Source organism: Gracilinanus agilis, chromosome 2 (genome assembly GCF_016433145.1).
Source record: "Gracilinanus agilis isolate LMUSP501 chromosome 2, AgileGrace, whole genome shotgun sequence".
NCBI classification, from domain to species: Eukaryota; Metazoa; Chordata; class Mammalia; order Didelphimorphia; family Didelphidae; genus Gracilinanus; species Gracilinanus agilis.
The window spans coordinates 62,972,441-62,986,357 of NC_058131.1; the positions used below are offsets into that span (position 1 = coordinate 62,972,441).

Here is a 13,917-nt window from a genome sequence, read left to right on the forward strand (position 1 = left end):
ATCGGCCAAGGGTGGGGGGGGGGTGTGGAGGGGGGGGTTGAAGGGGAAAGGTGGAGCATGAATCATGTAACCATGTTAAAAATGAATATTAATAAATGTTAAAAAAAATGTTACTAAATTTTGGTTAAATGTATTTTTTAAGTTATATTATGGGAAGCTTAAATTGTAAAAACCTAAGCTCTCTCATATGGCAATCTATATCAGTTAGCAGAAGGTAGCAGATTAGTAGATAGTTACTAAGAAATTATTAAATGTAAATTTTATTTCACTTAATAATCAAGGGGTGAAGGAAGAAGGGTTCAGAAAACCAGTAAAATGAATGCAAAAATTCCCTTTGTGTTGGAAAAAGATAGCACAGGGTTTCACCTTGACAAACATATATGTATATGGGAAGGGAGGGAGTGAGAAAGAGAGGGAGAGAGGGAGGGAAGGGGTGAGAGAGAGAAAGAGTGAGAGAGGAATCTGACCTAGCAAGCTAATTCTATTTCTTTAATTACTCCTACGGGAAGCCTAGCCGCCTCTAGATCATCTAGATGTGGACAAAGAACCACTGTTTGCTTGGAAGCAGCATATCCTATTACCAAAGAAACACCTAAGAGAAAAGAAAATCATATTTTGAATCTTAACCTTACAAATACCAACTGTTTCCTAAATTTTTTTAAAGTTGCTCTAAAGTTGAGTTCTCAGGCTTCAAATGTTGGGGCACAAAATGCATAAGACCTATTTCTATATATAATCACTAACTAAAAATGGAAGAGTGGCTGGACCATTCACTATTTGGCTACTTGGGTATTGGTTCTAAGACAGAACAGTGGTAAGTCTGCTCATTATTTGCTTCCCTGATTTTTTTCTTTAACATCAAACACTAATTAGAAAAATCTACTTGTATTCCTTCCTGACCAACTAGTCTACTTATATTCCTGCCTGACTCAACTCAGTTAGTAAATATAAAGATCATAACCAAGAAGAAAGAGAAGTCTGGCCACTATGTTCAAGGACCTTAGCATGTTTTAAGGTACTCCCTCCTCTCCAGGTCTAGGAAGAATAATAGCTTACTTACAAAATGTTTTTATCTACAACTCTATGAGGCAGGGCAATTTTCCCCCCTTTTATTGCTATCTTTTGTTGTTATACCAGTAATTTTCTCATAAAAAAGAAAAAACAGTTTTACAATATTAAATGTAGTGATTGACAGTGTTGAGATGAGACTATTCATTTTACCTTGTCCTTACAAAGTTCTATTTTATTTCTTATTTTCCACCACACTAATGAAGTATTTCTACATTTCTAGTCCACCAAAATGTCATGACATAATTACGGTTCCCGTTTTTCCCTCACAGCTGTATACACAACCTTCCAAACCTACTCTTTCACTATACAGAGGAAATACATTTGATCATTTGTCTACTGGTTAAATGCAAGTATTATCTCCATTTTTATAGATGATAAAACTGAGGGGCTGAGAAGTTAAGTGACTTCCCTGAGGTCACTTACCAAGTAAGTTCCAGAAACTAAATTCAAACCTAGTGGGGGCAGCTGGGTAGCTCAGTGGATTGAGAGTCAGGCCTAGAGACGGGAGATCCTAGGTTCAAATCCGGCCTCAGACACTTCCCAGCTGTGTGACCCTGGGCAAGTCACTTGACCCCCATTGCCCACCCTTACCACTCTTCCACCTATGAGACAATACACCGAAGTTAAGGGTTTAAAAAAAAAAAATTCAAACCTAGATCTCCATCATTCTTTCCACTACAGCACGTACCATGTGGGACACAATTGTTCAAGAAGCCAGGAATACATACATGGATGGGGCCAGATGCTTGTATAAGATAATTCTCTGGCTATTTATGCCAAGATTCTTTAGGATTCTAATAGCCTGTGTTGTCTTTTGGGAAGTAAAGATCTCTTATTGAAAGCTTACCTTTCACTATGGCACAATCAAGAACCAAGCAAAACGAGAAAATTTCTTACCTCTTATTTTCCACATCAAAGAGGAAATTTTCATTGCTGCCCAACTGACTGAAATTAAGCTTGGCCGCTTTCCGCTCACTTTCTCTAACTGAACGATCATCTAAAGACAAAAAAGATGGTCTGAGCATGCTAATTGCTTCCTATGACATCAAACCAAATTCCCAAACTGAAATCCAGAAACATATTTCATGTCCTTTTGTGCTGTGGGCAAAGACAGGTGACAGAACAATGCTATTATGCTGTCACTGGGAGTAGGAGAAACTCTTAGAAATGCTGAAATATCATAGCAACTATTGCTACATAGGTACAGCCACACCAAAGGAAAATAAAGTTGGACAGTAAATAACTAAAGTATTCTGTCCTCAGTTAAGACATGTGTTGATGACTAAAGGTCCAAAGAGCCAAATGGTTGAAATTAAATGACCCCTATTTGGAAAGAACTGGCTCTATTTTGTCTATGTTGCTGATTCAAAAATTCCTTTCCCACTAGAAGGTAAGGTAACTATAATCATCAATAAAAGCACAGGAATTTACAGTATTGGGAGTGAAGTGTTTGTTTCTTAATATTGACCTCCAAGAGTTTCATGTCCCTATTATGCATCAGCTTGGAAGAATTAAAAAAATTTTTTCTTTTGTTTTTGTTTTGCTAAAATAATCAAATAAAATCAGAGAGGATTGAAATGGAGTAAGTTTAAGATGTAAGATTATCAGTGAAAATACTAAAAAGACTCAATATCATACTGCCGAAATGAAAGATATATATAAATATTAATACCACCCTGACAGTTTTATACCCTGGGCCAATTTCTGAGATGGTAGGAGGCAACAAGATAACAGTAAACCTTGCTGTGTATCAAAGTCTTTGAAAAGATAGCGTGTGGGAGGGGGAGTCTCTCACCCAGTTTCTCCAGATTTTGTAGCATATGTACAGCAAAGAGTCTATAGTCTGAATCTTTCCTGACAACAGGATTGAGTCTCAAATCTAGCATTTTTAGGCAAGGCAAAGCCTGCAGGCGGGACACCTCTGCTAATGAAGGAATGTTGTTGTAATATAAATTCAGATCTTGGAGTGAAGATAAGTACTCGATACCCTATTAAGGAAAAAAACTGTTAAAAGATGCCTTTTGGAAGAAACTACAAGTCCCACAGATAAAGACAGGAAAATACACTTTCTACTCAGCACCACCTGATATATGCGAGAGTCAACTGATCCTAGCCTTAGAAAAAGGTCACTCAATTGTATGATGAAGCAGAAGGAGCATTTCAGAAGGAGCTAAACCTTACTATGGATTTGAGATTGTGGCAAGAGTACTAGATTTGAAGTCAAAGGATCTGGTTTCAAATCTCTTCTCCCTGAGTCCCCATGGGCATTCCTCTAGGTCTCAGTTTCTTCCTCTCTAAAATAAGGAGTTAGAGCTAAGTGGTCTCAAAGGTCCTTCTCAGTGTTAAGTCACAATTACAGAATTTCAGAGTTGGAATGGATGTCCATGGCCATCTAGTCCAATACACAATGGGATAGGAATTTCCACCCCAACATACTCAACAATTGATCATCCAGTCTTAGACTGAAGAGGAGCCCCTCTCTCATACAGCAATCCATTCCCACTTTTGCATAGCTGTCATTGTTAGGCAGCTTCTCCTTAGATTACACTTAATTTTTTTAAACTTCCACTCATTGTTATAATAAAACAGAACGAGTTTCATGCTCTTTCTCCACAGCAAGCTTTCTGGTGCCTAAATACAGCTACCAGGTATCTCCTAAAGTCTTTAACACATTAAACATTCCCAGGTCTTTCAGCAGCAGCTTCTTCATGTGGCACAAGCTTGCAAAATTTCACCTTCTGGTGGCATCTTCTAGATGCTTCCTTCTCAGTGTTTTTCCTAAAATGTGGCATCTAGAACTGAGCACAATACTGCAGACATGCCTTGACTAGAACAAAGGGCAAGAGAGCTCCCATTTGGCCCCTCTTAGTGCATGTCCTAGATTGTTTATGTGGTCTCATCATTCTCTCAGCTAGATAACTACATTTGAGCACTGAGCATGCCCTCCACTCAAACCATTAGAGATTTTCCAAGTAAACCTGTATTTTCCAAGTAAACCATATATTTGTGTTACAAATAAAAATTGATCTGGAAGCTCATCACCAGATTTGTAAGCATTTATTGGGCAGGGGAGAGAGAGAGAGAGAGAGAGAGAGAGAGAGAGAGAGAGAGAGAGAGAGAAGAGAGAGAGAAGAGAGAGAGAAGAGAGTGAAAGTTAGAGAGTGAAACCCTTTCTAGATCTGATTCTTCATTTGGCTGGCTAATGCCATGCTGCCAATGTTTGCAGCACATAGAGGAAATACCAGCCCTGTGACAGATTTGAAAGCTCAGAGAGAAACTGTACTTTCTATCCTTGCTTTCCAAACCCTATTAGCTCCACCTTCCTTTCTTTGGTCAATGGCTTTCAAATGTCATGCCATCTGCCCTTCCATGGCAACCTTACACTGGCTCTGGCATGTTGACACTCATACTGACACCAGGGGATTTGAGGAAACACCAGCATCAGGCTGTCAGATATGACACGTTACTCTGTGATACCTATGTCCCACCGTTGGGGTGCTGTAGGATGGAGATACTTTACTTCACAAACTTGGGAAGTTGATTTTTTGAAGTCATGTGCAAAGTTTTATATTGAATTTCTATTACATTTAATTTTGTTTGGTCTAAATTGTGAAGAAGATGTTTTTGAATCTGACATCCAACATGTAGTCTAGTTTTGTGTTATCTGAATACTAGATAAGTATACCTTCTCTGTTGTTGAGTTGTCTCAGTGGTATCCAACTGTTCCCAATCCCATTTGGGATTTTCTTGGCCAAGATCCTAGAATGGTCTGCTATTTCCTTCTCTAGCTTGTTGTACAGAAGAGGAAACTGAGGCAAATAGAGTGAAGTGACTTGCCCAAGGTCACAGAGCTAGAAAGTATCTCAGGCTGTATATGAATTTTGATTGTCCTAACTCTAGGTCCAGTGCTCTATCCATTGTGCCATCTAGTTGCCCCTTCTCTGCCTTTATCTAAATCATTGACCAAACTATTAAGCAGCACAGATCACTGAGGTATCTCACTAGAGAGCCCTCTTCTAGAGTGGCGTTAATGATGGTAACAACCTTTTGGATCCCCTCACTGAACTTGTTCTGAATCCTTCTAATTGCTTGGTCTACATCTTTGCCATAATAAAATAAAATACCTTATTGAATGCTTTGCTAAATCTAGATCAGGGATTCCTACATTTTCTGGTGTCCTGAAAACCCTTTGGTAATTAAAGAAAGCCAATGAATTTCTCAGAAAAATGGGTTTTCTTATCTTAATCAAAGGAAATGCTAAATTGTAGTTAGAAGTTAGAGAAACAAGGACATAATTTTTTCCATCACCTCCTAAAGTTCAGACTCCTAAAAATCTCTCTATGGATACCTAGAGGTCTGTGTTCCTCAATTAAGAACCCTTGATCTCAAAGAACTACATCTACAGTTGTTCACCTCATCTACCAGTTCAGAAATCCTGTCAAAAAAAGATATAAAGTTAGTCTGACCTGACCCTCATTCTTGACAAAGTCAAGCTTTCTAAGTCAAAGCTCCCTGATCTATTGTTTACAGCTTTCATTCTTTCCCTTTTTAATAACTATGACATATTTGCCCTTCTTCAAACCTGCAATATTACTCTCATTCTCTAAAAAATTTTAAAGGTCATTGGCAATGCTTTCACGATCATCTCTGCCTATCTAATACCAGAAATATATTTCTGGGTGGTCTTTTCCTATCTCCTTATTAATCTTAGCTATCAACTTCCTACTAGCCATATTTGTTCTGTTTTCTCCAAGGCAAAAATCATCTTCATTGGCAGAGAAAACAAAAGCAAAGTGAGAATTGAGCATTTTTGTCTTTTCTTAGTCATCAATTATCAGCCTTTTCATAGGTGACTATTTCCCAGGCCTAGAACACACTTCCTTTTTCTGTCTCCTTAACTCCCTGCTTTCCTTCAGAGTTCAGCTCAAATGCCAGCTCCTAGTTTTTTATCTGAAGTTTTTCTTGGTTAATCCTCCCAACTATTAGTGCCTCCCCCTCCACATGCCTTAAAATTATCTTCTCTAAGTATAGGTATACATGGTGTTTTCCCTCAGTAAAACAGAAATTTAAGAGAAGAGAAAACATTTCATTTTTGCCTTTGTATCCCAGTATCTGGCACAAAACAAGTGCTTAATATTTGTTGACTGATTTCTAGTTCTTGCCTGTTAGCTGTACCTTGAACACTTACGTACAGACATCTGAGGTCATAGGTTCTTCTTACTTGCTCTTTTCTTGGATTTTTGTCTCCTGTGAACTTCTGGAATTTCTACTATCTATTCTTCTACATTAGAGCTATTTATGGTTTCTAGCTCATTGACTCTACCGAGATTGTTTCTTGCCTCAACTTTCCTTTTCAGGTTTGAGGCTTTTTGAATACATAAAGACTCCAGGCAAATGCAGTGCTACTAGCTCACTCCATCTGTGGAGAGAAGCCTATCATTTTTAAATTGCGAGCTATGGCAAAGAAATCCAAATTTTCTTCTTAGATACCATCTACTTAAATGGCTCTTCATTTCCCAAATCTGTTTTTCTCTTCTTGCTCTTGTCTTTGATGGGTAACAGTGATGAAAACACCCTTATTTATGCCCCTAAGGTCTTCAATTTCTTGCCTAAGCCTTCATAATCTTTGGCAATACTTTCTAAATTCCTTCTGGCAGAATCATTTGTACTATGTGAATCATCAGAAGTTGGTAATAATCATCTACTTAGAAAAAAAAGACAAAAAATTCTTCTGTTACTGCTATCAGGTAGACAAATAGCTTCCATTCAATTAAGCAACAAGCTTTCCTTAGGTATTTACTGTGGGACCACATAGTATAGTGCTACAAATTGTAGAAAGACAATTCCTGCCCTCAAGAAGCTTAACATTTCAACCAAAGTAGACATGTTTAAAAATTTTTTTAAAAAGGAAGCTGAAAGGGTGAAGCAGAGAGGATTGAGCAAAATTAGTATAGAAAGTCTAGAGTGCAGCCTTCGGAGGAATGAAGATAAGGTTAGCTTAGGTGCCCTCCTTATATGGAGGTTCCAGGAAGAGACGTCCAATCAGCAGTGGTGGATACTTGCAATGGGTAATTTCCCAGTCTAGCATGAAGTATGAGGATGAAGAGCTGAGGCATGATCGAGGAAGTCTAAAGTGTGGTCTAGAAAGGAAATCAGCAACCTCCATTACAACCCTCTTTTCTTCTGATTTTTGGTGGATAGCTTCCACCAGAGAGCCCTTGTAGACCTACTGTATCATTCCTTGGAAGACATAAAGATGCTCCCTCTTCAGAGTAGCCATCTTCTCTTCTTCAAAAACAGTTTCAATTTTATCTTAGCTCCAAGTGCTCAATGGTTCTCCTTCCTTTCTTCCTCTTTGGATCAATGTTTCATTCTTCTTCCACCTGGCACAATTCAGGCTTCTCTTTGGTTTTTCAGGTCTTTCTTGGTCTTCACACTGGAAACTCGCTTATTTTTCTTCTTACATTTTAAAGGGAACATTTTACTCTGCTTGATAACCTGGAATATGAAGAAGCATTCTTCAAAATCCAACTGTGTTCCTTCTAGGCAGGAGCCCTGCCTATACTTGTAGTACAGTAAATAGTATAATTGTGACAAAAATTACAAACTCTGGGCACTTGATGCAAATGACTGCAAAATTCCCTCTCCCCTCCTTAGTTACTACAAGTAAGAGCCTCTGATTTGAGTGATTATAACTCCTGAGTTATTACTCTCATCATCTCTTTAGCAAACCTTAACACTTTGACAGCCTTCCTTTACTTACTAAAACTTCCTTTAGCTACTCCCACTAACCTCTTATCTTTTCCTGTCTTTTAATTTTTCTTACTACTTTCTCCTTTTTCCTTCTCCTCCTCCTTCAGCTCATTTCTCTCCCTCAGGTCCTGCCCATTCTTTTGCTCTTTTTTCTTCTCCTCCTTGAATCTTTTTCCTCTAACCTTTCTTATCCTTTAGAATCAAACCTTTCCATCTTTTTTCCCCTCTAAATTGAATCCTCCTTTAGCTTTTAACTTTTCAAGTCTTTCCAACTTTCTTCCCAAATCCAATCTCTGGCTTTCTCCATTCTAAATCATCCTCATCACTTTCCTTATTCATCTCATCTTCCTCTTTTCTCCCACACTATTTCCTACTTCAAAAGCTACAAGTAGAATCTTATGAGGTTTTAAGTATAAATAATTCATCTGCAAAGTATGTTTTTCCAAGAAAATGAAAACAATTTATAAAATTTGACATTCAAACTGGGGTGCCTGCTTGCTAATGGTGAATGTCAGTTTCTCTTTCCATCATGTCCAATCTCTGTGTTCCCATCCCAATCCTGCTTTATGGAAGAAAAGTTAAGTGCCTTCAGCACACTTTTTACCCTGTTTTAGTCCCATCTACACTTCTGGATTCCAATTACTGCTCCATTTTTTAGTGGAGAAGTCAAGACACACACAGAGCCTCCTATTTAAAATTTTATTCATGTCTTTTGTATTTACATAGCCTAAATTTCTCCTCCTATCCCTTTTCCATCCAAAAAAAGAATATTTTTAAATAAATGAAAAAACATTTATTAAGTGCTTATTATAAATACAAGCAAACAAGATAGTGTCTGATCTCAAGGAGGTTTCACTAAGAATATCTTTAAAATAGAAAAAAGAAGAAAATAGTAAAACAATTTGCCATTGTTTATTATGAATCAGCCAGAAATTACAACTGTTGAGTGTTATCAATACCTATGGGTAATGCAAGCATTAGAGTTAAGTTTGATGCTCAATCTCAGGTAACTTTTCATTCCTTTCGATGTGAATGTCAAGTGAATAGTTTCCATCCTCCTTCTACCTTCCTAATTCTCTTCATGGTCCAAGCATTCCTTAAAGATGCATTAGCAATTATCACAAGTCATTTTGTTTCCCTAAGGCAATTAAGTAAAGTGCTTCTTGGTACTGGAGAGATGAATATATACAGAGCAATCATATTAAGTAAGTATCACTGATTGCAAAGCAAACAAGAGTAATGTTTATTTTTCCATTTATTTTACCTGAGAGGAGAACACCCATAGAGTTCAAATTCAGCCAGCTAACTCCATGATAAAATGTAGGAGAAACCCTAACCCGAGTTTTCTAAAACCAATGGACCAAACAGATTCCTGCTAGGAAACTAAGTCTTTCTTTCCAGAATATATTCAGGGAAGATTTCCTTGGACAGGAACCAATAGAAGGCTAGAAAATTAATCCAGTAAGTTATCTGGATCTTCTCTAGGCTTTATATTAGTGATTAACAGGGACATGTACTAAGGATGCAGACTGGAAATCATTTAGACCTTTAAATCTAGATTATAGTTCATCCAGTTAAGCAGGTATCCCATGAAATATCAAGCTAAGAAGGCAATCTGAATCCTTCAGTATCTGGAGAATATCTGGAAGAGTATTTCAGAGAGAAGACTTTTGCAATGGAAATATGTGGGAAGAATGCCACCTTTTGTATGGCATTTGGGACACAAGGGAAAAGAACACAAATGCTGTGAACCCTTGTCAGCTAATCCGCACTGCCTTTTCTCTGCCCAGGCCTGCTCCTTTCTGCTTTCATGCCCAGACTTTTTTCTATACTGCCAGGTCTGGAAAAGTTTCCCTGCCTTCCAGCCCATCACTTCTTCCTCTTTCAAATACTCCTAGAAATTCATCTTTTGGGAGGAACCTTTAGGCCTCAATATAAATTTTCTCCTAAGCAGGATTGAAACAGTATTAAAAGTAAAATGCCAGTGAATTTAAGATGGAATAGCTCTCAACTATTTAATTTGGTCTAGAAGGCATAAATGGAAAGGTCTTATCTTCTTTTAGCAGACATTTGATATTCCTCATTTCCTCTCAAAAACACTTCTAAAAAAACTGATGTGCAATATTTGCTATGTTTACCTCACTGGCCACAGAATATCACAGAATCAGATTCTCATACTTATACAGGACCTTAGGAGTCTGATTTCAAACCTCTTTTCTTCAACATCTTCAGTGATTAACCATCTTCCATTTGAATACCTACAATGATGAGGAACCCACAGCCTTATGAAGCCCTTCATTCTACTTTTGGACACCTCTGATTATTAACGAGCTCCTTCCTATAATGAACTCAAATCTGCCTTTCTGAAACCTTCCACTAAGGCTCCTAATTCTGTCCTCTGGCACTAGGCAGAATAAGCCTAAACCTTCTTCCACATGCCAGGCCTTTAAATATTTGAAGTCAACCATCATGTCTCTCCCAAAATCCTTTCTGCCTTCTGAAGAAGCTAGGTATAGAAGAGAGTGTTGAGTCTAGAGACTGAATGACCTGAGCTCAAAGCAGACTAGCTGTGTGACCCGAGGCAAATCACTTAACCTGTTTGCCTCAGTTTCTTTCAAGTGTAAACCGTGGATAATAGCACCTACCTTGCAGTAAGGACCATATGAAATAATATTTTAAATAAGTCCCCTAGTTAGTACAGTACCTGTGGCACATAGTAGGTACTCTATAAATGCTTATATCTTTCCTTCCTTCTTTTTCAAAGCTAAATGTTCCTAATTCTTATAACCAGTTCTTCTACAGCTTGGTCTATAGTTCTTTTTAACATATGGAACTTACCTGTAAACTAGAGATTAAATTTCTTGATAGATCTAAGGATCGGAGATTTTTAAAATTTTTGAAGGTCTCACCAATGGAATGAATTTTTCCTACATAGGATCCCTGCAATGAAAGAGACTCCACCAATTCTGAAAAGAGATCATTAGCAATGTATTATGTTCTTTCTCACTAAGTCTTTAGATGAATAACAGAGTTAGTGAAAATAGACCTTCATCCTCCCCTCAGCTCCTTGAAATGGTTTTAAGTATTCCCTGAAAGTCTCAGGGAAGGGAGCTTGAGGTAATGCAACAGTTCTCTGAGTTGTCTGAAGACTCCTGGAAGTCCCTGAGATAATACCCAGTGGATCTGAGAGGTCAAATCTTGTTTCATAATAATACTAAGATAACATTTACCTATTTAAAGATTCCTCCTCTTTCTAACTACTTATCTGTGAGACCAGATTTTCTTCATATACTTTAACCAAAACAACAAAAATCAACATATTGAATGTAGAAACAGATGTGAGAATCAAGCTGTTTTCAATTAAGTCACACATTAAAGACACTTGCAAAAATATGCAAAACAATGTCACTCTTCTCATTTTTCTGTTTTGAAAAAGCTATTTTTCAAAAAAGTTTATCCTTTAAGGTGTTATTGCTTTTTTAAACTAAACATTTTTAAACCATATCAATTTTAATTTCTAATATAGATAATCCTCATAAAACAAAAGCTCTTTGAGATCACCAATAGTTTTTAAAAACAGAGAGGAGTCCCCAAGACCAAAAAGTTTGAGAAATGCTGCTATAATGGAAAGGGTCAAAGGGTTTGAATTCCAGCTTTTTTGCTTACTATATAACTTTTAGCAAATTATTTTCTCTCTTGGGCTTCATTTTCTCCATCTGCAAAATGAAGGGATCAAAATAAATTGTCTCTAAGATCCTTTCCCTCTTATACCATATGATCCAATGAAAATCTAATTGAGAGAAGTCCATCAAACCCAATGCCTATTTGAAAACAGTTTGAACCATGATGCCAACCTTGGTTTCATGAGGCTCTCCAAGTGCAGCCTCTCCAACTGCATCAAGAATGTTAGGGGCAGTTAAGCAGATCAGAGGATTGAAAGCCAGGCCTGGGAATGGGAGGTAATGGATTCAAACATGCTCTCAGATACTTCCTAGCTGTGTGATCCTAAGCAAGTCACTTAATCCCCATTGCCCAGCCCTCACCTGCTCTTCTGCCTTGGGACCAATACACAGATAGAAGATTATGGTTTTTTTAAAAAATCAAATTTTTTAAACATTCTTGAAACAACTACAAAATTTTGACTCCAATTTTCTAAAAAGCATACAGCATTTTAGTACGAGATCAAACCAATAATGTTATCTTTCTGAAAAAAAGCAAGATACTTGTTCCTAGTTTATAATGGGGTGAGGGGGAGATGGGGTTCAGGATTCCTAAACTGTAAAGTGTCAGACATCAAGAAGACCTGGATTTGAATCATCTGCTCTAATACTTATAATCTGTGCAGGCTTCTTCAATTTTTTGAGCTTCATCTCTCTCATCCAATGCATTTCTAAAGCAGACATTTATGTAATATAGCGGGAAAATCCAGGAAGAACAAGGAAGGCATGTCACTGGTTATTGATAACTTTCTATTTTCCAAGCCTTTCACTCCACCCAAGAGAGGCATTGTAGTCAACAATCCCCAGGCTGACAGAAGAGAAAATCAGAAGAGAAGCTTAATACCAGATAGCCAGCCCGACTAGTCAACGTTTTAACCTACACATCAGCCCAAATGGCGGGCTCAGTGCCCAAGAAAGTCGCCGATGATCTATGGAACTGAGGGAGCGACTTCTCTACATGCAGCTCCTCCTAACCTATCCCTTCTTGAGTAGAAAGGACCAAGTCTGAAGCTTCAAACCCAAATGTCCTCTGGAGGTGGTGGGGCAGTGGGTCGTGAGTGGTGAAGGGCGCTCAACCAGTCCCACCCCCGCATATCCCTGGCCCTACGAGACCCCCCCAGGGGCAGCTTCTCTGTTCAGCGCCTCTCCTGCCCCCCACCCTGTGCGCCCGTGTCCCCATGGGAACCCTGACCCCCATGGGCGTCACCGTTTCTCCACCTGCGCCCCCCAGCCGGCCCCGCCTTCCCGGCCGTACCCGGCTCCTCCTGGGTCAGCGCCCCCATGCGGCGGAGCCCTTCCTCGTTCAGATCCCACTGCTCTGCCATCCCAGCCCCGCCAGGCCCCGAGCCTAGCTGTCGAAGTGAGGGGACAGCCTCGGGGAATGCCGGGAAACCAGAGAGCTCCGCGAACCCCGCCCACCCACACCCAGCCGCCCGCGCCCCCTGCCCCTTCCATGACGTCGGGCCCATGGTCTCGCGCCCCTCCATGGGGCACCCTGAGAACCATGCGCCACCCCCCAGCTTCCCTCCAGCCCCTATCCCTCGTCTCTGGTTCTCTGGTCCCCCAGGGGCCTTGCCTCCTTTCCAGCAAACTATGGCCCTCCAGCAGCCCCTTAACCCAATGCCTTTGTCCTGGACCACCAGAGTCCTCATCCTCTTTCCCCTCTTGGGCTTGAGCTAGGCCTGCGCACTGGGTCCTCCCCTCCCTCCTTTCCCAACATCCCCCTCTAACCCCATAGTCCCCTGTAGAGATCAGCGCTCTCTGCTCTCCTTTAACCTCTCACCCTTCCCCCCATCACCATGTGCAACCTTGCAGGCCTACATGTGCTGCTCTTCTCTAACCCCACCCCCATCCATCACCTCTCACCCCCCCACCAGGCCTGCACGTGCCCTCTAATAACCTCCCACTCTTCTGCCTATCATGTGCTTTCCCAGGCCTGCATGTGCAGCTCCCTTTAACCCAACCCCCATTACCTCGTGCACCCACCCAGGCCTGCACGTGCTGCTCCCCTATAACCCTATCAGATGCCTCCTGCATTCTCCCAGGTCTGCACGTGCTGCTCCCTTTTAACCTCACACCCCATCCCATGACTTCTCACCCTTCCTTGGCCTGCACCTCTCTAATCTCCTGCCCTTCCCCCCTGTCGCCTCGTGCATCCTCCCAGGCCTGCACGTGCTGCTCTCCTCGAAGCCTCCCGCCCTTCCCCACCTATCACCTCTCCAGCCCTCCCAGTCCTTCACCTGCCACTTTCCTCTAGCTCCGCCCCCTTTTGGCCCGCCCCTCCCCCGTTTCTCTCCCTCAGGCGGTTACTCTATTCTCAGTCAGCCGCGAGCCAGAGGCCGCTGTGACCATGGTATGGAGCCTGCCCTGGGTG

The 13,917-nt window shown here is 40.3% G+C and overlaps 2 protein-coding genes across 2 annotated transcripts in view; one reads left to right on the forward strand and one right to left on the reverse strand.

The window, feature by feature from the left end:
- Positions 1 to 12,868, reverse strand: part of LRRC36 (leucine rich repeat containing 36) — a 68,499-nt gene extending 55,631 nt beyond the window's left edge. Inside the window, exons 1-4 of the mRNA XM_044660588.1 lie at positions 12,799 to 12,868; positions 10,663 to 10,790; positions 2,867 to 3,059; positions 1,969 to 2,068 (exon numbers count right to left, since the gene is read on the reverse strand). Of these exons, the coding sequence (XP_044516523.1) occupies positions 1,969 to 2,068; positions 2,867 to 3,059; positions 10,663 to 10,790; positions 12,799 to 12,868 (491 nt within the window). The remainder of the gene's footprint in view (positions 1 to 1,968; positions 2,069 to 2,866; positions 3,060 to 10,662; positions 10,791 to 12,798) is intronic.
- A 474-nt stretch (positions 12,869 to 13,342) lies between these two features.
- KCTD19 (potassium channel tetramerization domain containing 19) overlaps positions 13,343 to 13,917 on the forward strand; it is a 41,373-nt gene continuing 40,798 nt past the window's right edge. The window contains exons 1-2 of the mRNA XM_044659425.1: positions 13,343 to 13,420; positions 13,846 to 13,896. Coding sequence (XP_044515360.1) covers positions 13,343 to 13,420; positions 13,846 to 13,896 — 129 coding nt within the window. The remainder of the gene's footprint in view (positions 13,421 to 13,845; positions 13,897 to 13,917) is intronic.